The sequence below is a fragment of the Anopheles gambiae genome, chromosome 3 (assembly GCF_943734735.2).
Source record: "Anopheles gambiae chromosome 3, idAnoGambNW_F1_1, whole genome shotgun sequence".
In the NCBI taxonomy this organism is placed as follows: domain Eukaryota; kingdom Metazoa; phylum Arthropoda; class Insecta; order Diptera; family Culicidae; genus Anopheles; species Anopheles gambiae.
The window spans coordinates 67,905,181-67,926,368 of NC_064602.1; the positions used below are offsets into that span (position 1 = coordinate 67,905,181).

The 21,188-nt window shown below is 47.7% G+C and overlaps 3 protein-coding genes across 3 annotated transcripts; 2 read left to right on the forward strand and 1 right to left on the reverse strand.

Annotated features, from left to right (window-relative positions):
• The first annotated feature begins 3,762 nt into the window (after positions 1-3,762).
• LOC1278915 (membrane-associated guanylate kinase, WW and PDZ domain-containing protein 1) lies at positions 3,763-17,159 on the forward strand. The gene is made up of 4 exons (XM_061654005.1): positions 3,763-3,957; positions 6,391-8,847; positions 11,087-13,880; positions 13,954-17,159. Exons 2-4 carry the CDS (start codon positions 8,315-8,317, stop codon positions 14,569-14,571), a joined length of 3,945 nt encoding a protein of 1,314 aa, XP_061509989.1. The 5' UTR covers positions 3,763-3,957; positions 6,391-8,314; the 3' UTR covers positions 14,572-17,159.
• Positions 17,160-18,100: 941 nt separating this feature from the next.
• On the forward strand, positions 18,101-18,978 carry LOC1278913 (protein mago nashi). Its single transcript, XM_318556.4, has 2 exons — positions 18,101-18,505; positions 18,603-18,978. The coding sequence occupies exons 1-2, from the start codon at positions 18,242-18,244 to the stop codon at positions 18,783-18,785; spliced, it is 447 nt and encodes a 148-aa protein (XP_318556.2). The 5' UTR covers positions 18,101-18,241; the 3' UTR covers positions 18,786-18,978.
• LOC1278912 (WASH complex subunit 1) lies at positions 18,842-20,637 on the reverse strand. Its single transcript, XM_061654006.1, has 2 exons — positions 20,387-20,637; positions 18,842-20,319 (listed from the first exon to the last, which is right to left on the reverse strand). The coding sequence occupies exons 1-2, from the start codon at positions 20,477-20,479 to the stop codon at positions 18,997-18,999; spliced, it is 1,416 nt and encodes a 471-aa protein (XP_061509990.1). The 5' UTR covers positions 20,480-20,637; the 3' UTR covers positions 18,842-18,996.
• Positions 20,638-21,188: the final 551 nt, after the last annotated feature.

Below are 21,188 nucleotides of genomic sequence, written 5' to 3' on the forward strand. Positions count from 1 at the left end.
TGTACTTATTTGATATTCACATACGAAGTTTCACCACCGACAAACCGACGTGACACTTCGAACAAAATGAGCTTCAAAAGTTGTCTCCTTATTTCAAATGAAAATACGTTAAACACTAGCGCCATCTCTATAATGATTCGCTTACTACATGACACAGAAAAGAAACTGCTAAATCCCCTTTTTGTTTTTCTTCGCTAATTCCAATGCGTATTGTTTTATGTACTTCTCACATTTTTTGCATTGATTTGGAAACTTATAAAATGATTTTCCTGGGTGTTTTGTCCAATAATTCTCACAAAATCGTGCCTCACACTTCCTTCGCAATTTGTATTTAGAAAAGTTGTTTACATCGAAGCAGCAGTGAACAGAGCTTACTTTGAAGTGATCGCCTCACTGGTAAATGTCAGTACTTTCGTGTGGGACACTTTTGTAACGCCAGTGTCACGTCGGTTTGTCGGTGGTTTCACACCATTTCATTACGTATTTTCCAAAATATCAAATAAATTGTGCTTTTTTTCGGCAGCTTTGCTGTCAGCCAATCGTTCGGCAGGTTTTGTGATTAAGAGAATCAGAACAGTAAAACAATGAAAAAGTGGTATATATTAAAGATTTTATGCTTATTAAATTTATTCTAACTTGTTCGGAATTTTAAACTCACGATAAACAGGTTATTTTTCACTTTAAATGCTGCCGAAAATAGGTACAGGTGGTCCCCGAGATACACGGTTAATGGGGACCGAAAACGGCCGCAAAATACCGCGTATCTCGAATTTCCGCGTAAATCGAATCTCGTGATTTCCTGCTAAAATATCACAAATTTTCGTGTAATTTTGCAAGTAGGGGGCGGTTTTAGTCACTTTATGAATTATTTGATATGATTCTGACTGAATATAACTGTTTTAAACCTTTTGAAATAGTTTTTAACATTCGATCAAAACGGAAATTATTTGGCAATTTGAAATTGATGTGTCAAATCAGTACAATTTGCTCAAAGAATTGTCAAATTTAGAAAACCGCGTATCTCCGAATCCGCGTATAAGAGGTACCGTGTATCTCGGGGACCGCCTGTACACAGTAAATGTTCATTTTTGACAGCTCAATGTTGTGGGCTCCTGCCGAAACTCGGAACAATAACACACTTTTAATATGGCTGAATATTCCTTTTAAAATTGATCAGAACACTACAATGCGTATGTCGACACATAATATGACCTTTTTTGTACCAAATATCACCAATTTTACGACAAACAATGCACTAACTTAAGAGAAAAATAAATATTTGTAAGCCAGTTCGCACCGTACGCTAAAACCATCAAACTGTGCTCTGTTTAAACGTCGCATCAAAATGGCTGTCAAAACGGGCCAAAATAAGCAACGTAAAATTAATAATTAAAGTGCTTTTTAACACCAATCTTAGGAAAGTAAGAGTGTTAAATTGCTTTAAACATTTTTTGTACATATTCACATTGATACAAACATTTTCTGACCCGTATTCGCGCTGCCGAAAATAGGAACACAGCCTGCCGAAAATAGGAACAAACTGCCGAAAATAGGAGCAAAATCAATGTTTGCATTTTCACGAATATTTATGAAAAAGGGCTTTGAACCGGCAAATAAAAAATATTGTAACATACTATGATAGTTTATCAACCAGAATAACAACACTTTCAAGAAAAATAATGAAAAATATTGATGTGTGAGCAATTTTTGTGAAACTGCTGCACTAGCCGGCCGAAAACTGGTACAGTTACCCTACTGTATTTAAGTTTTTTTTCTTGCAATGTGTTTCCACAAGCTCCATCTAATCATAACCTTATAGCCCTCTAACTTCCCAAGCAAAAATTTATATGAATGTGGTCGTGTGGTCAGATACATGGGTATCACACCATCGACCATTATTCAAATCTTACTTGCTGCCCAAGTGCCACAAATCTATTGAACGACCACTAAACGGGCTCTAAACGACTCATGCTCTCAATCTAAACGGAACATAAAAATACTTCGTTTAGCAGACGGCAAACGATTCATTCATTCTAAAAATAGCAAAAGGCTGATCTGTTGGTGGAATATCCAACCAGGGAAGCTTCTCTCGCTTGGAGAGCTTTCTCATTCCCTCTGTACTGTTGTATGATTTTGCATTGAAGTTATGCATCGCTAGAACTAGAACGATACGATTGTTTAACAACTCTGTTCCATTTGTACAGAACCCAAGCGCCAGAGATTCAGCTTTAACGACTGGAAAATCAAATATCCATAAAAAAACGAAAGCTCCACAGCTTCATTGAGCAAACCAATAGATGGCATATCACAACTCATCATTATATTGCTGTCCTTTTCTTGCAATGTGTTGCGATGTGTGCCCCAAATCAGCTATAGAGTTCGAGCTGGCTATTTGGGTCCTTTCCAGCAGTACTGGTACAAGTGACATGGTGGGGGTCTGTATCGTTTGGTTCCCAGGTATTTTGTTGGACATAGTGCTTTCCATCAGTAGTAGTTCGAGTGTCATGGCGGGGATCTTTATCTTTCCAGTTTTTATTACTTCTTAACTCTTAATCAGCCACAACCCAAATAGCCAGAATTGCTTAAGCAGCTCATTTTGGCACGCTAAAGATCGCTGCTCTAATTCGCCTTTTGCAGTAGATAAACAGCATCAAAGTTCTATGTGGGTCTTTCAAACAGCGCCTAAGCAGCTTCCTTATGCCACGATGCCAGGGATTATTTTTCTTTGTGTTTTATTTTCAAGCAAGCGTCATCGATGAAATAAACAACAAGATTTGTTTCGTTTAAACACATATGTATATTTTTAAATCCTTTGTATTGATGAATTACACAAAATTTTACACAAATAAAATCACAATCACTTCACTCAATATTCATTCTTCAATTAACGAATCTAACTTGTGCTGCAGCAATGAGATTATTGCCGGCGTCCGTCTTTGACACTTTGACAAGAGCCACCTTGTACCGATGTCATGCATTAAAAAGCTATAAAGTTCAACCAAGTTCAGTACCCTTTCTTAACAAGCCTTCAAGTTCCATCATGAACCCTACACATAGTGCTAATCAGCCGCAAAGTTCCTAAAAGTACCATGTGCCTGTTAAAAAGCTCCATAGTTCCGCAAAGTACCGTCTATCTCTGTTGTTGACCGGTGGCAGCGCAACTGCCACGGCAAGTCCAGGGGTCGGCACGGCTGCCCACAACAATCTCTTAATCAGCTACAAAGTACGACATCGGAACGATTTTTCGTTAAGCCCTAAATCGGTTATAAAGCACGAGCTGGCTATTTGGGAAAGTACGACATTTTGGCAGCTGCCTTTTACACGACTTTCGCGGCCGTGAAACCCTCTCGTCGTGTACTTGTAACCTCCAAATTATATAAATGCTCTGTAATCGAGCTAAATTTACAAGTAACGTACCAAATATCGGTTCGAAACATAACGCTTTCAACCGCCATTCTATAAGCATTATGAAACTGTACGATCGTTGTAGAATTTTCACCGGAAAGCAATGTCAAAATAACGGTCAAACAAACGCTTCGCCACGGAACATTGGAAGTTGGAAAATTACGGCCAAAGTTTGTTTTTTTTTAAATTCATAAGTGGCAGGATACGAGGCGGAGGAAAATACCTACAGTTTGTTTAACAATTGTGCTTTGCACTCCATTAAATCCACAATCACGCACACAAAATCCGTTACACTGTCATTAGACATTTTGCACCGCAGCGCTGAACCAACCTGACGTTTCGACTCGGGTAAAAAGTGACACCAGCTCTAACGCACACACACACACACGCCCGCGAACAACAAGAAGAAGACGTTTTGTTTGAAAATGGAGGCTGACGACGAGGTGCAGCTCAACCTTTTGACGCTGTTTTTCCTTTGAAAACGTTCCGTTCGGTGCAGTTTGTGTGCGGCAATCGACTACCTGGTGATAGTACGCAACGATACAGATGAAGGTATGACCGGGGAAGGAGTGGTGCGGTGTGTATTTGTGGTGAACTCCCGATCTATTTGCGGTGCGGCGATGATGCCTGGAGAGAAGCAACTTTCCTTGCTCTGCACCCTGCCCCAAGTGTGCTGTGCTGTGTGTTTGTGTGTTCAAAACTCTTGTTGAAAGTGTTTTAAAGTGCCGTCGTTGTGTTATTGTGGTAGGAATATGGAAGCTACATTGCCAGCAAGCAACCGCACAACTGAAGGAATGTATAAAATTGTGACAGCCTTGCGTCGAAAAAACCGAAAGGGGCGATGAATGGAATTCCATCAGATCCGGAGTGTGTCGTACACACATGCATAATACGCACACACACACACACACGCGCGCACCCACTTGTCCTGCCCTGCGTGTCACGCACACCAACACACACTCACAAGTTGACAGTGGAAAGAGGGAGATGGTCGGAGATGGGCTCAATGGTCGCCGCCGCGGCGTAAGGGGCTTTTCGGGCCCCAAACACATTCACTTGTCGTGCGCTTCTGTGGGGGGTGGGGGGGGTGATTCGGTGGAATGCATACAAAAACATATATCCCTCCCTGCCGCTTCCCATTCTGTTCCCGTGTTGCATAAAATTGGCATTCCCATCAAGTTGCCATCCTTCGGTCGGAGCTTTTATTGATCGTTTGAACCCCACGGTGGACACAAAACGCCATTCGAGACACACACAGACGTGCAGAAGTGTTCTCCCATCGATCATTGTGCTCAAGTGCTTCCGACCGGTCGGCGATACTGTCTTAAGAGAACTCTCGAATCTCGGGAGGATTGGGTGTAGGAAGGAGCAAAAATTAAGATGAACAACCGTTGCACCCCGTGGTTGTGTAGTGGGGCAGCTTAATTTCTTTTGCTCTGCTGTCAAGAACAAGCACAATTCCCTACCGTTCAGAATTCCCGAAGAAGCAGAAAAACGGCGATGGGAACTGAAGAAGAAAAGAAAACGGTGGTGCTGGATAAAAAAAACGCAAGACGAACGACGACGACCCAAGCGACTTTCATTAATGTGTGGTATACATAATTATGCGCCCGTTGCAATGCTGGCTGTGTAGTTGTGCCGGGTGGCTAGATCGATGGGAAAAAACACACGCAGCAGCAGTCCGTCAGCGTTGTGTGTACAAAACGAGCCAGCGAAAGGGGGAAACGGGGAAACGAGGGAATCAAGCAAAGAAAACAAAAGTTTACGGTTTAGTAGGTTCCTCTCTTTCTCTCTCTCCTCCTCCTCCTCTCTCTCCTCTTCTTTCTCTCTCTCTCGCTCTCTCTCTCTCCTGCTTATGCTGCTATCCCTTTGGAGCATCATTAACCTGTTTGCAGCAAAGGGGAATGGTAGGTAGCATAGCGATGCTGCTGCTCTTCCTCCCATGTGCGATCGTAAGTGGCAGGTGTGTGTGCGACGAGGGAGAGAACATGAGAAAATCCACCACCATCACCACCATCACCACCAACGGTACTGGCCGAGCTTCAACGCCTGCCTTGCTGGTGTATTGTGCTTGCGGTAAACGGGAGCGAGCGAGAGGAGATAAATGATAGAAATAATGACATGTTTATTATGCAACTTTCGCCACTTGCGCCCCATTCCTCACACTCTCCACCCCTCGGTTCGTTGGCCGATGCTGTTTCGCTTGCTTGCCGTCTCGCTCGGTCACACTCGCTGCACGTACAGCTACATAGCGTGTGTGTATGTATGTGTGCGTGTTTTATGTGGAGGAAAGTGATGATTCCGCGCGAGCATGTCGCCGTGGACCGACCACAAAAAACGCTTCACATACGTGATGTTGATTTTCGCTAAAGATAGCACTGCTGTGGCACGGTGTGGTCCTCCTCATCTTTGCATGAGGATGATGTCTTTTTGTCCCCTTTTTCTGCAGGATGAATGAAAAGAAAGTTAAAGAGCCACCACCATATTCCTTCCCTTTTTCATTCCTTCCTTCTTCCAACTGTCCATCTTTCTCCTCGGTGACCCTATCTGTGACCGATTTTTATGCTGATGACACATGGTGGAGTCGGTACTGGCGGGTGATGGGGGTCCAACAGGTGGACGATGGTGGCCGAACGAAGGAGAAACGGTTCCATTTAAACGGTATCAGTCTTTCGTGTCGTGTCCATGTCTTCATGTTCCCTTCGGATGCTCCAATGCGGGTCATTTAAATTTTGAGCATTTTTGAGACACTTCAGAGCGTCGCTAGCGAGGAGCGGAAGAGGACAGAATATGGGTAGAAATTATAACTAGAGTAGGAGTAGCTGCTATTAGTTTTTAATTTCACGTCCTATCGTATAAGGAGTATCAATTACTGGTTTTTTCTCAGAAAAAAAATGCTCTCAGTTTATGTATTATTTATATTATGCATAACAATTTACAATTTCATCTCATTTCATCTCTTTTTTTCCTCTCCCTTATTTACAGGAACGGTGCAAAGTCTTTGCCGAGCGGTTTTTAGTTGTGACATTTCCGGGCTGAAGGTTCAAACGAAGGTGTTCTACCACGCACGCTTCTCACAAGCGTCAAAACAAAACGGCAGCTAATGCAAATGCTACGTTCTGTCTGCCACCGCCCACCACCCATCTTTATGCTCAACATATTCCCAGCTGTAGCAGCTTTGTGGAACGACAACAGTGCCCCAGTGTGTTTGTAGTAGTAAGTGTGCGTGTGTACGTGTGTGTGTGAGAGCGACCCAAACGGGTGACGGAAAACGCAAATTGCAAAACAGCAGCCAGAGCACAATCGTGCGCTGAACCTCAGTTGGTGTAGTTCTTACTCCCGCCATGCACCCTTTTTGGGGTAAGGCTTTAGTGTGACAGAGAGAAGAGTACAACGGTGAAGCAAAGAGTAAGAAAAAAAGGGCAACATTCCATTCGAATTTCGGTTGCTCGGTAGCCCTATTGCTTCAGTGCGGCGTAGTGTAGCATTACTGCACACTATCTAGCTCCTCCTCCCCTTCCCCCCGCCCAGGTCAGTGTGCGTGTGTGTGAGGGCATGTATTAAATTCCGTGTAGCAAACGCAACCGAGAAGAAGTAGAGCGAAGGTGAAACAAATCCACAGCGGTGATGGTGATTCATAATACGACCCAAACCTCATCGCCAGTTACCTTTACACCCTGCGGTGTGTATTAGAGAGAAAACACAGAAACGGGGCAACGAAGACGACGGCGACGACGATGATGATATACCACCGTCTGCTTCGATCACCGTAGAGGGAAAGGAATTCGCGCTGGCACAACACAGCCGCAACACGTCATCAACCGGTATTTTGCGGGTATTTCGCTGCTTCGTCCCAACGAACCTGCATTAGCATTTGCTGGCAGCAGCAGCAGCAGCTCCTCTTGTTATTTTTGCGCACGATGCATCCCGTTGAGGCCACGTGCAATGCATAAAACCGCATTCTTCTCCGCGTGAGCGCAGTGAAAAGTGAGAACAGTGTGTGTGTGTGTGTGTGTGTGTGTGTCCTCTGCTCGGTTTATTGGGCCGGATGGCCAATGCGCGTATGTGACAGGTGCCTGTCGGTGGCAGTGTGATGACCTCCGGAGGCATTAAAAGCAGCAAACTCGATCGCGCTCTCGATCCATCGCGTCAATCAAGGTGACTAAGGAAGGAGCGGTGAAGAAAAATCGTCGCTTTTTTGTTTCGAGAAAAGCCAACCGTCCGCCGCCGGTCCAAGAGGGCCCTGGAGCTGTGTCGATTCGTGTTGGTTGCGCGCGCTCGTGCGCTCCTCTTCTCTGCTGCTGTGCGCAAGCAATCTCGCGCGCGCACGCTGGTGAAAGTGTATATTTTTGGCCATCGCTTGCGTCGGTCACCCGTGAACCAACCATACAAACAAAAAAAAAAAAAGGTCAAATCGATCGTGTCGTGGCTCCGGCTTCCTCTACGCTGGTCAGACACACAGAGTGGTGTGTCGCATTCGATGGCATGTGGATGTGTGTAAATCGGAGTTCGTGTTCTACTTCTGCACTAATTTGTCGTACAAAAAAGTATTTTGACCCTTTCCCTCTTGCCAATCGTTGGAGGGAAACGTTGGCTTTTCCAGTGAGACCAGTGTCTGTGTGCGTTATGCGCCTGTGCATAGGATTATTTTAATCTTCTACACGTGAACTGTGATTGTTTTGTCTGTTTTGTTTGGTTTCTCTGTCCTCCGTGCAACAACGCACCACGCCACCGTCCTTGAATTACGGGGTCGGTAATTACTTTGCAACAGGCGACCCTTTGCTGCCTTTGCCGCGCCCCGTATGGTGCAATCGCTTCGTAACAGCGCAGCCGCCGCCGCCGCACACAGCAAAGTGCATTGTGTGTCTCGGATTGCCGCCCCCTCGCTGTCCGGAAGTGAAGCATAAACATGAGTCAATCGGCGGGTGGCACCAGCAACAACAGCAGCAGCAACAGCATGGGTGTGAAATCGGACTCCTCCGCCGGCCCTGCGGAGCATGCCCTGTCAGGGGGCGTTGGTAACGATAACCATGGTAACAGTGCTGCGGGAAATGTCAATTCCCTCGAGAGACGCCAGAGCAACAACAATGGGGGAGGGCCACCGAACGGCGGGTTGCCGCCACTGCCACCACCAGCAAACGGTGGCACGGGAAATAACGGCAGCAACAGTATGCCACCGCCCCATCCATCACAGCACCAACACCACCAGCACAACAATCATCATCACCATCATCATCTTCAGATGCAGCAGCAGCAGCAAAGTAATGATGGCAGCATTTCGATAGCCACCGGGGACAGCGAAACGGGTAGCTTCTATGACCAAAAAACGGACCTCTCGTCCCATCACCATCATCATCATTTGGACGATGAGGACGGGCTGGGACCGCTGCCGCCAAAGTGGGAGAAGGCTTTCACGGACAGTGGCGAGGTGTACTTTATCGAGTAAGTATGAGCAATTAATCTTGCGTGTATGTTTTTGTATTGTCGGCCGGAGTTCTTTGGAATCGAAGTCATTCAGAGCTGTCCGGAGTCGTTGGGAGACGTTCGGGGTCGTCCGGAATCGGCCAGGGTCGCTCGGAGTCGCCAGAGGCGAGACAAAGGACTGTATTAGTGTTGGGTCATACGATTCATTTCACGACCCGACCCGGAGTCGGGTGCGAGCCAGCCGGAATCGATTCCGACCCGTGGGTGCAGCGGGTGCGCTAGGTCGGAGTCGGAATCAAATTCGACCCGCGGGTGCAATGAGTTCGGGTCGACCCGAAAGATCAGTAGGTGCGAGAAAGCATAAGCGACTCCGACCCGTTGGTGCAACGAGTTCGGGTCGGGTCGGGCCACGGTAGGTTCAGTTTGATCCGACCCGACCCGAACTCGCTGCACCCTCGGGTCAAACTGAACCTACCGTGGCCCGACCCGACCCAAACTCGTTGCACCAACGGGTCGGAGTCGCTTATGCTTTCTCGCACCTACCGGAGTCGTTGCACCCACTCAACCTACTTGTACCTTTCGGGTCGACCCGAACGATTCCGGGTCGCTTACGGATGGCTCCGACCCGATAGGTTTGGGTCGACCCGCCCATCACTAGACTGTATACAAAGTGAATAAAAAAACTACGAAATGAAATGCCTAATCACAAGCACATTGCACCGGACGGCTCAGGTATACTCCGATCAAGTTCGATTCCGGTAGTATCCGATCGACTCTAGACGACTCCGAATGACTCCGACTCCAAACAAATCCGGGCAACTCCGAACGACTCCGAACGATTCCGAACGACTCCGGACTAGTGTTGGGAGATTCAGGATTCGGTAGATTCGAAGATTCAATCCCTAGATAGATGCGATCGGATCGGATCCCGTTTTTAGGATTTGAATCCCTAAAAGATTCCTTTGCGATTGGGATTTGATCGCAATTCGATTGGGATTGGGATTCGTTTGCGAATTGATTGGGGTTTGGATTCGTTTGCGAATTGATTGGGGTTTGGATTCGTTTGGGATTCTGATTGGGATTCGGATTCGGATTGCGATTAGATTGAGATTCGATTGGGATTGGGATTCTGATTGGGATTGCGATTGGCATTGGGATTCTAATTGCGATTGCGATTACGATTGCGATTGAGATTGCGATTGAAATTAGTACAGGCTGTTCTCGAGATACGCAATTAATGGGGGTCGAGAGAAACCACGTATCTCAAATTTCCGAAGTCGAATCACGTAGTTTTGAGTCAAAATATAGCAAATGTTCGTGTAATGTTGCATTTAATGAGAAGTTATAGTCACTAACTAAATTATTTGATTTGATATTGAATAAAGGTCCGCGTATCTCGGGGACTACTTGTACTAATTATGATGTAAGTACTGAAATGTTAAATAATTAGGGGTATAACAGAATGACTTCTTATTCCAACTTTAACTGGATGGAGAAAGTAAAAAATACAGTAAATGTCTTCTTACGTTAATTAATATCGGTCGACTACGATTCCGCACGGTTTCGAACGATTCCAAACGATTCCGGCGGGGCCATTGATTCGATTTTTCTAGAGTCAGAATCGAGTATTCAACCCTGCCGAAACCGGAACGGAACCGTTGTTGCGATCCGGAGATCCCATCTCTAGACTGTAGCACGAGACCGGCCGATCACTACCCTAAGCAAATTATTCCTTTATAATATGCTTTAAATAATCAGTTATTATTGACGACGTGTATGCAGATGAAACTAACTGCTATGTTTGTTTAGCCATAAGATTTCTATCGGTTTCTATAATCGATTTTTGTATTGATCTTGTAGTAAACAAAAATTAAAATCATACATATTCATTTTTTTTATAAATTACATTTTTCCCGCAAATACTTTAATCGCAAAAATAAAAATGATTTGCATTCTACATTCTTTGTGCTTGGAAATCCGGAAACTCGTCGCATTTGAATAACCGTCTACGACATTCCATGTCAAAAGTTCGAACAAAGACCTGAGGATGACGCACAAAGAAGCTGACTCATGCTTATCGCAAAACGACATTGTTTCTACAGTTGCGGCACGAAATTTAACGAATTCAGTCTTTGTTTTTGTCGTTTTTTGTTGAACATAAACTTGTACAAATTTGTAGCTTTTCTATAAAAAAAACTGTTATTTGTTGTTTATCATTCTTACCCATATTTTACCCCCTCATTGTGTTCCTTTGCAGCCACAACACCGGCACGTCGCACTGGTTGGATCCGCGGCTGTCGAAGTTTCAGAAAAAATCGCTCGAAGACTGCCAGGACGACGAGCTGCCGTACGGGTGGGAGAAGATCTGCGATCCCCATTACGGCACGTACTACATCGATCACGTCAACCGCAAGACGCAGTACGAAAATCCGGTACTGCAGGCGAAGCGTATGCAGGAACGCGGGGGAGCCGGAGGCGGAGGAAGCTCCTCCACCATGCTGCACCACGATGGTGGTAACGGCGGAGGGCCGGGCGGTAGCGGCCCGCACGATACCGGCGGTAGCGGACAGCTGGGAGCAAACGGTGCTGGCAGCGCGGGCGGTGGCCCGGGCCGCGTGAATCATTTCACCAAGAACCCGGGGCAGCTGCGTGGGGAGCGATTGATGACGACGCTGGTGAAATCGATCCGCGGTCTCGGCTTTACGATCGTCGGCGGTGACGACAATGTGGAGGAGTTCCTGCAGATCAAGTCGATCGTGCCGAACGGGCCGGCCTGGATGGACGGGCAGCTCAAGATGGGGGACGTGCTGGTGTACGTGAACGACATCTGCGTGCTGGGCTTCACGCACCACGAGATGGTGAACATCTTCCAGTCGATACTGCCGGGCGAGGAGGTGCATCTGGACGTGTGCCGCGGCTACCCGCTGCCGTTCGATCCGAACGACCCGAACACGGAGGTCGTGACGACGATCGCGGTAGACGGGTTGGTGCAGAACGGGGGCGCGATGATAGCCGACGGTGAGCTGAAGTTTCTGGAAAACGGTGGCTTCCTGGTGGACCATCCCGGTGGTGCATCCGATGGGGTGGCGCATAAGAATCCGCTCGCCAAGCTGCAAGCGTCGGCTGGTAACGGGCCCACGATCACCTCGAACGGTGGGGACGTTTACTTCAACGATACGCTTTCGTATCAGCAGCACTACAACAAGGGCAAACAGCAGCAGCAGCAGCAGCAAGCGTACGAGCTGGTTGTGCCGGAGGTGCTGCACATCAACATCGTGAAGAGCGACAACGGGTTCGGCTTCACCATCACGGACAGCTCGTACGGACAGCGGGTGAAGAAGATTCTCGACCGGCAGTGCTGCAAAAACCTTCAGGAAGGCGACGTGCTGCTCAGCATCAACTCGATCCCGGTGAAGGACATGAGCCACAACGAGGTGGTGCAGGTGCTGAAGGACTGCCCGAAGAACATCGAAACCACGCTGAAGGTGCAGCGAGGCCCGGGTGCGCTGATGGCGTCCGGTGGTGCTGGCGCTGGTCCCATTTCCACCGCTTCGCTCCCCGCCAGCAGCAAGCTCACGAACAAGCTGCGCAAAAGCATCGAAATGGCCAAGTTCGGCGGCAACGGCGGGCTGCTGAAGAAGGACGGTCCGGGCAATCTGTTTCGCAGCAAAACGCCCACCGCCGATCTGTACAGCACGCAGACGAAGGAAGTGTTGCCGACGCGCCCAAAAACGCCGCTCGTCGATACGCGCGCCCGTGCGAAAACTCCCTCGCTACCGTTGGCGGAGCTGAACGCGGAAGAGATCGAGCTGGACGGGGCGGGCGGGGGCAAGAGCGTGACCGATTCGAAGCTGGAGCTGAACATGAAATCGAACAGCAGCTCGCACGATAACGATTCAATTGCGAACGATATCGGGCTGTACCATCATCATCATCATCATCTGCCGCATCATCATCATTTGCTCCACGGGGAGGATCAGTTCGGGCAGGTTCATCATCCGGGTTTGATGAAGCACTCGAATCTGGCCGACCGGTTGGGTGAGCTAACGATCGGTGGGTCGAGCAACAATAGCACGAGCGATATGGCCATCTACCATCACCACAATAACCATGGACAGGGGGTTGGAGGCGCTGCTGGCCATCCGTACCAGACGCCGGGCGGTTTTCATCCGCCCAACAGCATGGGTGGACCACCGGGAGGAGGTGGCGGATACAATCAGCTCTACTCACCGCCCCTTGTTCCACCGCCACCGGTGCCACCGCTTGGTCAGGCAACGTATCATCATGACAATTGCTTCTGCTACGATTGCCAAGACTACCGACAGCAGCAGCAGCAGCAGCAACATCACCTCCAGCAACAACAGCATTTGATGAATCGCCAGTTTTCCTCCCAGCAGATGCATCCGATGAACGCATCCCCGCACGGCACCTACAGCCTACCGCCCCAGATGAGTGACAACATTGGCAAGCGGTTGAACGATTACCTGATGGATCGGAAACGCTCCATGCAGCAACCGGGCAATCCGTCGGGACCGCCGATCGGGGGTGCGGTCCCTCAGTACGATAATCTGTACCTTCCGCATCACCTTCCGCAGCAAGGCGGTGGAGGCGTTCCAATGCACCATCCGATGCAGCAATCGCCCAATGGAGGCAATGGAATGGCTCTGTATGATACCCAGCAGCAGCAACAGCAATTTTATGGGAATCCAGGTGGCCCGATGCACGGCCCGCCCGGCAATAATGGGTGGAAAATGGGACAGCAGCAGCAGCAGCATTCACCTTCGCAGCATCAGCTGCCTCCACACCACGGCATCTACGGTGGTCCGGCCGGCAGCAGCAACAACGGGTACGGTGGCCACGGGCTCGACGAGTACACGCTGACGGAGGTGACGCTTGAGCGGCAAGCGCTCGGGTTCGGGTTTCGCATCGTCGGCGGCACCGAGGAAGGCTCGCAGGTGACGGTCGGGCACATTGTGCCGGGCGGAGCAGCCGACAAGGACACGCGCATCGCTACCGGGGATGAGATACTGAACATCAACGGTGTGAATGTGGTAAGTTTGTCCGTTCGTTGAGGCTTCAAGCGTAAAATTACATTTCCGTTACATTTTTGGTCTTGTTTTGCAGGAAAATGCTTCCCATCATCGTGTGGTGCAGCTGATGGGCGAAGCCGGTCTGCGAGGCCAGGTGACGATGATACTGCGAAGACGGCAACTGTCGAAACCGATGGCCCCACCACCACCGCCCCTTCCGCCAAACCCTCGCTACCCGTACAATGTGCTCGTGACGAGGAAGGAAAACGAAGGCTTCGGGTTCGTGATAATCTCCTCCTCGGGTCAGTTCCTGGGGTCGTCGATTGGCGATCTGATCCCTGGCAGTCCGGCCGAACGGTGCGGTGAGCTGAAGATTGGCGACCGGATCATTGCCGTCAACTCTATCGACATTACCGGCATGAGCCACAGTGACGTGGTGAACCTGATCAAGGAGTCGGGCCTGCAGGTGAAGCTGACGATCGATAGCCCGCGGGACGGTATCATGCATCCGGCGATCGGGTCGCTCATACAGCCGAGCGTTCCCACCTCCCTGCCGAACGGCGGGGGGATGAATGGAGGCGGCGGTGGCGCGGCCGGTGGCGGTGGGCCCATGCTTAGCTCCAACACGGACCTGTACGTGAGCAGCAACAGCACCACGGCGAGCGGTAGCAATGGACCAACGATTAACCGGTATCCGGCGATCATTTCCTGATTGAGGGTACGGCTGCAGCAGCAGCTGGCCGAGCGGCATCGGACGCTTAACCAGCCGGAACCCGCGCCGGATGAGGGGTAAAAACGGTCATCCGGACAAACTATTAACCAAAGTTGCTACCGATTAAGTATCAATTGATGAGCGCCGCTTAAGGGCGAGGAGATGGGAAAGCATTTACTGCGCTGCAGAAACGGGGTCGGACGGTCCAAAATATTTTACTGGAAGGCAGCAAGACGTAGTTGTGAGAGGTGGTGATTAAGCAACACGCGTACCACGTGCATTGCATGTGGTGCTGCTCCCATTGTTACCCCCATTGTGTGGGAAATTGTTTCCAAATTATCTCATCGAAGCGATCGTTTTTGCACTATACCCAATTGCGCTAAACCCAAGCGACAAAATCAACATGCTTACTCGCTCTCTCAGATGTTTACTGCTCTATTGGGTAGAATGAGAAAGCATGTCGATTTTGTAAGTTGGGAACATGCCTGTATGCTGCAATGTGGTGAAGTACGTGTGTCATAGTGTGCCCCAAATCTTATTCGTGCGTTACAGTTAGGTTGAAGTGATCGTGAAAGTGAAGCAATTATTATTAACCTCGTTTTTTTTGCTGGCTATCGTGTGCAGAAAGCCTACTTCGTTTTGTTTCCCCATGTTGCTGTCTTCCAGCTTTGAATGTATTAAGTCACGCTGGATAGTACCGAGTTTATAGGTTCGTGATGCAGTTATTTCATTTGTTTTCCCCCCTCAACATGACAGCTGTTAAACATACAACAACCTAGGCACAGCACCTCATTTTGGAAACAGCTCACTTAACCGTTAGGACATAGGACAAAACTCCTCGAATGACAAGAGACTGGACGGGAACGTTATATGATATATAGTAACTCAGCTAGAAATGAAGACAAAACAAAAATGCAATCCATCCTGTGAAAAAATCTTGCCTTACACCATTTTATAACAAAAAAAAACGCGATTGTTAACAACATATAAAAAAAACCAATGAAACAGAACCTGTTGTGAGCTCAATATATACAAACATCCCATGTACACACCTGTTAGAATGAAGTTTTGTGAATGCATGGCAGTTTTGGTATGAATAACACCTTTAGAGAAGTGTACATTTTATCGAAAGGAAACGCTCTTTTTTATAGGCAACAGTTTTTAAAACTATTTCAACCGATAGACCGATATTAGATGTGGCGCACGCGGTTGCATTTATTAATGCCGTGATGATATAATCTTGCTGGTTTTTTTTGGGCTCGTATTTAAATGTTACAAACAAACAAACAAACCAACAAACTATATTAAACAGGTTCATATCTACCCATACGCGCTCTAGTGTAGCTAGGCGAACAGCTCATATCGAAAAGGAAAAGCAAGTATATTTAGACATTTTGTATAGTCAGATTTTAGAACCGACCAACTCTCTGGGTGTGTGTACCTTAACTGTGTCTCAAAGAAATCTTAATTTAGTGGATAGTTGTTGCATAAGCTCTAGGTGTTAGGTGTACATACTAACGTTTAACAGTAGCTTACTCTTTATCATTATATATCGCTGCTATGCTATCTATGGAGGAAACTATATCCTTCCGCACCACCTCGACGGCATTTTTAGTGTTGCTACAGAAGCAATAGCAGAAAACATAATGGAATAAACCGGGTTTATTTTTTTTTGTTCTTAATTATAAATAATTTTAGGTGGTTTTTGTTTCACCACTTGCTCAGAGCCTTAATACCCCACCACAGTTCGATGTACATAGTAAGGATATAGCTACACTTAGCCAAACAAAAGCTCGAAAGAAAGGAAACATCACTAACTGAAAACTGAGAGTTAGATATAGATAGAGGGAGAGAGAGAGAACACAAAACCCCTTAGCAGTGGATGTCAAAATCAAATCAAGTGCCTCCCAACTTTTTCTTTTTGTATTATTGTACGGCCGAACGTTACGTTCCCGTGCCCCCAAACTCTAGTTGTAGTGAATTTTTATAGTTGTTTATGTTATATAGTGGCGTAGTGAAATTGTCCCTGTTTTGGAAAAAAATTAGTACTTATGTAACCACCAAAGCGGCTCTTTTATAGCCGCTATATTGTACCGACTGCAGCAAAGTTAACAGTTACAAACGAAACATTAAAGAAAGGCGTACGCGTGATATGTTTCGAATGTGGATGAAAGCAATGTTGTTTTTGTTAGCAATTTATGACGTACTATTATTACGCGTAGTTAAGTTGTCCGTTTTTGTAAGACGGTGGACGGTGGTAATTTTACACAGCAGCAGTAGCAGCAGCAGAAGCAGCTGCATAAACATTTAAAGAAGGGATGCCAGTGTTAACCGCAAGTTACATTTGGGGCGAAAGTTATATGGGTAAAAGTTGGGGTAACAAAATGTTGCTTTTCCCCCTTTAAAGCGCCAGGCGATCCCCAGGACAGGGCGCCGTTATTGTAGAATTTATTTAAATTGCAGATTTTAAGTAGAAAACAGTAAATATAATGTAACAATCCCCCCCTCCCTCGTACACATGTTACACGAAGATGCTCTTTAAAGAAACAATAAATAAAGCAATGTAGTTGAATCTGACACCAAAGAAATTGTTAAATTATCTGACATGGGAAAATTATTTCGATATTATTGTAGTTCTGTCTGTTGAAAGGGACCACCTTACTCTATCGTTCAGTAATATATATTATATATTATACAGTCATTATCCGATATACGCTATCGTACGGGACCGAGCGCAATAGCGTATCTCGAGTTTTCGCGTATAGCGGATTCCTATGGAAAAATAGTTTACACTACCGGTTCGAGGGTTGAAAAATATCGCCGCAGAGTTTTGCATTAAAGTTTATTGTTATAAAATAGGTATCTTTTGCACAAATTTAATGCAAAATGCATTAAGAACATTAAGGAAATTCAAAAAGAGCATAAAATATTTCAAAAAATTAAAATATTTGCAAAAAACACATGGAGCTGTCAAATTTAGAGGAATCGCGTACTGCGAATTCGCGTATATCGAGTATCGCGTACTGCGGATAATTGCTGTATAATACTGTCTTTCCCCGAGTTACGCGACACGAGTTACGCAAATTCTAGCTACACGAATTTTTATTTTTGACAGTTCATATGTCAAATCAGTATCAGTATTAAATGAAAAAAATGACAATTTTTACAAAAGTCGCTCAAAAACAGTGAAAACCGAATTTTCAACACGAATTGAATTAAACAAGTTATAAATTTCATAAAATAACTATTCAATCAAAAATCGTTTTTATTCAAGTGTATTTTGGCTTCAAAATGTGATATTTGACTTACACGGAAATCCGAGTAACATTATACGCGTAACTCGCGGGAAGACTGTATTTTCCATCGTAAAATAAATTATAAAAAGTCCAACGAAAGCAGAAAACTGTAACGATATGACTTATTCAGGTCCTTAGCAAGACTTGTCACCTGGGTTTTGTAACGCTTCAACCCGCAGCGCCATCTACGCGCCGCAATGAACTACGCTGCTGTCAAAACGCTTCCGCAATGGTCCAACCCGACCACCGCGATACAAACCGTGTGGAAAAGCAAGCAAGCAAAAAAAAAATAACACAAGCGTCAAGCAGCCACAGAGCCAGGCAGGAGAAATTTGCCGCGAGGAAGGAAAAGAAAGCCGCGAACCGAATCGGCAATGTCGAGCACGGAAGATTTCTACCTGCGCTACTATGTGGGCCACAAGGGCAAGTTCGGGCACGAGTTTCTGGAGTTCGAGTTCCGGCCGGACGGGAAGTTGCGGTACGCCAACAACTCCAACTACAAAAACGACACCATGATCCGGAAGGAGGCGTACGTGCACCAGGCGGTGATGGAAGAGCTGAAGCGCATCATACTCGACTCGGAAATTATGGCGGAAGACGATTCGCTGTGGCCACCGCCGGATCGCGTCGGGCGGCAGGTAAGTCGGAGGAGTGGTGCTGAAAACGTTACTCCCGACCAATCCGGTCACCATTTTGTTGTCCACTGACTCACGCCCCCCTTCCTCTTTCCCGCAGGAGTTGGAAATCGTGATAGGCGACGAGCACATTTCGTTCACCACGTCCAAGACGGGCTCGCTGGTGGACGTCAACCAGTCCAAAGATCCGGAAGGCCTGCGTGGCTTCTACTACCTCGTGCAGGATCTAAAGTGTTTGGTGTTTTCGCTCATCGGACTGCACTTCAAAATCAAACCCATCTAAGCAAGCCGGTCGCCACCCCGCCCCCCACACACAAACAAACAGACACACACACACGGTTTTGGTGGAATAACATGATAATATTTTCATTTTATTTACTAAAAAAAGATTCTCTATCGGCGTAACGTGAAACCGCTCTTTGTAAGAATATAGAATAACAATAAAAACATCGTCCAGCGGAAGCTTTGGAACCATACACACACACAGGCATCCATTACTCCCAGTCTTCCTCGTTGCTTTCGCTGGCCGACGCGTCCGCGGCGAGTTTCGGCGCTGGCGGCGGTATCAGCGCGGACAGCCGGTCGATCACGTTGCCCTGCGGTTCCTGTGGTTCCCGCGTGCCCGAGATGCCCTTCCGGCGCATCTGCAGCTTGTTGTGTAGGTCGTCGATCAGGCTTTTTGGTTCGCCGGACGATGCAGCACCATCGCGACCACCACCCCCTTCCCGCCGGTCGCTGTGGCGAAGGTTCGCTTTCTCCGCCCCACCGGCACGTCGGATCGCTTCCATCAGGTTGAAATGAGCGTTGCCGGCCGGCGCTGGCAGTGGTTCCTTTTGCTTGGGTGCTTCCGGTTTGCTGGTCGCTGGTGCTGTCGCTGTCTCAACAACCGGTGGTGGTGGTGGTGGGGGTGGAGGCGGAGGCGGAGGAGGTGGTGGAGGTGGCAAAGCTGCGGTAGAGGCCACTGCTGGAACACTTTCCGGCGCACTGCGAGCTATCGGTGGTACCGGCATGGGTACACTCTCGCCCACCTTCTTCTCTTTGGAATGATGGTCCGCCACATCGATGGCACTGGTGAGATCCTCCAGCGAGGGCAATTGTTCGATGATGCCGGCCAGTTGCAGCGAGGGCGCAATCAGCGTACTGTTGCCCACGTAATTGATGTTGCTCACAATGCCGGGCAGATCGGGCAGATCGATCGGCACGTCCAGCTTCGGAGCGTCGTTCAGCGAAGGCGTGTAGAATATGTCCTGACTCTTCTTCTTCATCCGGCTGCGTATGATCGGCGACGAGGAGGAAAGCACCTTTTCCTCCCTAATGCCACCCACCGCGTGGGACGAGCTTTTGCGCACCGGGCGCTTCCAATCCTGTCCCCGGTACTGCTGCACATACGCCGGTTCGCTGAACAGAAGCAACGTGTCCAGGAATGGGCCCAACCCGCGACCCTGCAAACTGCCCGACCCGCTCCGGGCCGGGGCAGATTCGAAAGGAAAGATACGCTCGCTTTCGCGCGGTGACTTCACGTGATAGAATTGAATCTTTTCCTGCAGCGAGTGGGACGGCAGGTAGGGTTTGTCGCGCAGCCGGAAGTGACATTCGGACGGCGCGATACCGTTGGTGGGCGTGAAGGTCGGTTCGATCGTTGGATCCACGTCGGCCGCCGGGTAACGGCTGGGGGAGTAAATGATGATCGCTTGCTTGGTTTCGTGCAGTTTGCGCACGCTCGCGCTGACCTGCTCCACCCGGCCATCGATCGCTTCCAGCCGGGCCCGGTTGCGCTCGATCCGCGCGTTGATCTTGCCAAACACATCTTCCACCACCTGCAAGAAGGAAGGACAGTGGGGCAATTAGAATGCAGCTTGTGGGTTTCCTCACTGGTTTCCTCACCTGGTTGAGATACTCGAAAGCGTTGATTGCATCGAGGATCGTCTCTTCGTGGCGTATGTCGTGCTTCACGATCGGTACACTGTAAGTATGCATTTCTTCCCGCAACAGTTCAACGGCCGCCGCACATTCCTTCGGCTATAAGTTTTCCCCCTGAATGAATCACTCTAAATGCAATTCGTTTGTTGTTTTTCCTCCCTGTTTGTTTTCCTCCATACAAATTGACACACACAGACGGCCCAAGGTTTAGAGAGCGAGCGAGCGAGCGAGAGAGGGTGAGCTGTCAAAACTGCTCGAGTGAGCAACGGCCGCCAGAGTGACCAGAAAAACCGATGTATCTGAATTCTTACCGATTTTTGATATGCCTACCGATTCACATAAGACCACTCTAAACGTACCGATTTTTTATTTATTCCACCGAAAATTACAGATCTCATAATACAAACAAAAAAGTCATAAAACCATTTCCCGAATGATTCAATGCAGTACACTCCATATGAATACAGGCGATCTCCGAGATACACGGTCAATGGGAACCGAACCCAAGCGCCACAGATTCAGCTTAAACGACTGAAAAATCAAATGTTCATAGAAAAAAAAATGAAAGCTCCATAGCTTCACTAGCTTGATCAAAAGTTGGCGTATTATAACTCATCATTATATTGCTGTCCTTTACTTGCAATGTGTTTCGACAAGCTTCATCTAATCATGACATATCCCAAGTGCCACAAATCCACTAAACGACCACTAAACGGCTTCTAAACGACTCAAGCACGCTACCTAAACGGAATATAGAAAGACTTCG

Excerpts from the sequence above, each read along its gene's own strand:
- LOC1278915 (XM_061654005.1), top strand. The coding sequence starts at position 8,315 with ATGAGTCAATCGGCGGGTGGCACCAGCAACAACAGCAGCAGCAACAGC. Across the intron at positions 8,848-11,086 it reads GGCGAGGTGTACTTTATCGA|CCACAACACCGGCACGTCGC; the intron begins GTAAGTATGAGC and ends GTTCCTTTGCAG. Across the intron at positions 13,881-13,953 it reads ACATCAACGGTGTGAATGTG|GAAAATGCTTCCCATCATCG; the intron begins GTAAGTTTGTCC and ends CTTGTTTTGCAG.
- LOC1278913 (XM_318556.4), top strand. The coding sequence starts at position 18,242 with ATGTCGAGCACGGAAGATTTCTACCTGCGCTACTATGTGGGCCACAAG. Across the intron at positions 18,506-18,602 it reads CGGATCGCGTCGGGCGGCAG|GAGTTGGAAATCGTGATAGG; the intron begins GTAAGTCGGAGG and ends TCTTTCCCGCAG.
- LOC1278912 (XM_061654006.1), bottom strand. The coding sequence starts at position 20,479 with ATGCATACTTACAGTGTACCGATCGTGAAGCACGACATACGCCACGAA. Across the intron at positions 20,320-20,386 it reads CTTTCGAGTATCTCAACCAG|GTGGTGGAAGATGTGTTTGG; the intron begins GTGAGGAAACCA and ends TCCTTCTTGCAG.